This window comes from Etheostoma spectabile, chromosome 19 (genome assembly GCF_008692095.1).
Source record: "Etheostoma spectabile isolate EspeVRDwgs_2016 chromosome 19, UIUC_Espe_1.0, whole genome shotgun sequence".
Taxonomy (NCBI): domain Eukaryota; kingdom Metazoa; phylum Chordata; class Actinopteri; order Perciformes; family Percidae; genus Etheostoma; species Etheostoma spectabile.
Window position 1 is genome coordinate 6,107,259 of NC_045751.1, and position 2,793 is coordinate 6,110,051.

At 45.2% G+C, this 2,793-nt stretch overlaps 1 protein-coding gene across 1 annotated transcript in view; it reads left to right on the plus strand.

The window, feature by feature from the left end:
* Positions 1 to 2,793, plus strand: part of LOC116669452 (UDP-glucuronosyltransferase 2B13-like) — a 4,294-nt gene that overhangs the window by 1,065 nt on the left and 436 nt on the right. Inside the window, exons 3-4 of the mRNA XM_032499333.1 lie at positions 1,585 to 1,712; positions 2,456 to 2,787. Coding sequence (XP_032355224.1) covers positions 1,585 to 1,712; positions 2,456 to 2,787 — 460 coding nt within the window. The remainder of the gene's footprint in view (positions 1 to 1,584; positions 1,713 to 2,455; positions 2,788 to 2,793) is intronic.

The following is a 2,793-nucleotide window of genomic DNA, read 5'->3' on the forward strand; positions in this document are numbered from 1 at the left end:
GTGGCGTAGATAATTTCCAAATTTCCTTAAAACACTACACGCACATGACTCGCACAATAGCCATAGAATAGCGTTCAGTGAAACGTAAAATTGGGTCTACAACTCCAAAACATGACAATCCCACATAATTTACAAAAAACTCCAAAATCAAAACCAACAAAACGGGTCGAGGTAGGGAATAATTAATGGAATGAATGGGGCAGAGGTGAAGGAAGCGGCGGACTGTGCCATCAGTTATTGCTGGACCTCTTGACCAACAGGATTGTATGTACTAATTGATGTTACGGTCACAATCAAAAGGTTGCTCTCAAAGGTTACTGCTATAGACTTCAAGAAGAGTCACATGCACCGTTGTTGTGTGGGTCAACACAATTGCTTTCCGTAACAATAATTCTGGATATAACACATCGTAGATAGTGTGTCGCAACACGTCTGTAATATGTGTTGTTTTACTGCGTGGGAATGACCTATGGCGAACCTTACCAAGACAGATATGAAAACCAATCCAAAACAACCTGGAAGGAACAGGAATGGAGGACATTGGGGTGTGATGTGGGTTGACGGTGCTCCGTGCTGGGGTGCGTCGTATGTTGGGGATGTGTGTTAGTGGTTGAAGGACTGCAGCTCAGTGTGTGTGTGTGGTTGTGTGGGGTGTGGGTGATATACGGGTAAACACTGAACCGTGCTGTTATTGTAATCACCAATGCTCAATTTTTTATTACCCCATATGCTGTGTGACTTTCGCTGCGTTCCTCCTTCCCCTCCGTTCCCTGCCACTCCCGTACTCACCAAACTTTGGCTGTGTCCATTTTGGCATTTCATCCAGTTCTCCTTAACGTTTTCCTCACCAAATCAGATTGTCAGTGTGTGCATTGAACTGGCCTGAGTTCCAAAGAGAGAATCTCAAAACCGAAAGTGTAATTGAAGAGTAACTTTGTATGAGAATACAAATACACTTTGGCAAAAAAATCCATCTGATACGTTTCACCTTTGCACTGATTTAATATATTAAAACGTGGTATGTCCATACCATCCATCCATCTTCATCTACTTATCCGGTATCGGTTGCGGGGCCAGCAGCACCTTCAGGGACCCAAACTTCCCTTTCCCGAGCCACATCACCAGCTCTGACTGGGGGATCCCCGAGCGTTAACAGGCGAGGTTGGAGATATAATCTCTCCCCTAGTCCTGGTCTTCCCCAGTGGTAATGTGAAGACAAATACATTGAAATGCAAATGCAAAATGTTCATAACTCAAATTGCAGTCATTGAATATGCACTCAACCTTACTTTTTTGTGTTTTTACAACTGACCTTTGCTCTTAAAACAGCACCGACCATGGCAGTAGGCATTTAACCCACACACTGGACTTTGGACCATGCAATGTTACACTGTATAAACACACATTTTAGCTCACCAAGATCGGAGATCAAGTCATATGTCCGGGATTTTGATAGAACAAACCAGGTGAACATTTGACTAACTTTTAATTGAAATCTACAATTACATACAACTGAGCAATACATTAAAGTCACTGGGTTTTGAAATTCTATTGTATTTGGTTCTTTATGTTGTTTTCTTCCAGGGAATGTGCAGCATGATGATCCCCTATATTCCTGACAGGGCTCTGCTTCCTGTTGCTCGGCCCACTTGTTGCAGTGGCAGCAGGATTCTAGTAGTGCCGTTGATGGCAGCCACTGGATCAACATGGAGGTGATCCTCCGAGAGCTGCACTCCAGAGGCCACAAATGACTGTGCTACGCCTCTGCCAAGAGTTGGTACATCCCTATTAACTCTTCCATTTTTACTTCTGTTATTTGACCATGTTGGATGACACGAAGACATGAACTACTACAATAAAAATCTACTAGATGTTATGAAGGCCGCAGGTGCCGACTTTTATACGCACTTCTACAACAGTACTTAATCACATCCTTGTTTGCAAATGGCCATGGATCCATGGCCAGTCCATTGCCAGAATGTTTGATACCTTGTTTTATGAAAAAATGCACGACTCTAAGTTTGACTTAATAATACGGACCCTGTTCTGCCTATAGTTGTGTTTTGGGTAGTTACCTTAAGCTCCAATGGTTTTTCAATGTGCGTTGGTTCATACTGGAGAGGGCATTTGACCATAGCCCCTCTCCAGTCTCCTATGTTCCTGTGTCAGGAAGTGAACTTCACGATCGATGGATTGTGAAAAGAACCAAGATATGTTACATTCTATCTATATTTTCGTTGACAGCACGTTTTCATTAACTCCGCCTACTCAAGTCTGTTCAGCGCTATTTCCCTCCTGACTGACTTGCTGTCTTTGGGCTTGCCGCGATTCTGGCTGGTGAGGACCAATTTTTTTGTCTTTGAGTTCCCTCGCCCACCTGCCCAACGTGTCTACAATGGGGGTTCCAGTGCACAAAGGCTGGTCCTCTTCCGTGTGACTGGAGGCCTTCATGCAGAGCTCTGAGAGCAGGGGTTGTGGTCCTGTCTTTGGGGTCGCTGGTGTCAGCGCTGCCTCGTGAGACTACAGAGGCTATTGCTGCTGCGTTTGCTCAGCTACCTCAAAAGGTGGTGTGGAGGTTTGTGGGTGAAAAGCCTTCATCCTTGGGGAACAACACCCTTCTGGTTAAATGGCTTCCTCAGAATGACCTCCTGGGACACCCCAAGACTCGTGCCTTTGTAGCCCACGGAGGCACCAACGGCATATATGAGGCCATTTACCATGGCGTTCCCGTTCTGGGCCTGCCACTCCTCTTTGACCAGTTTGACAACCTACTTCGGCTAAAGGTACGTGGGG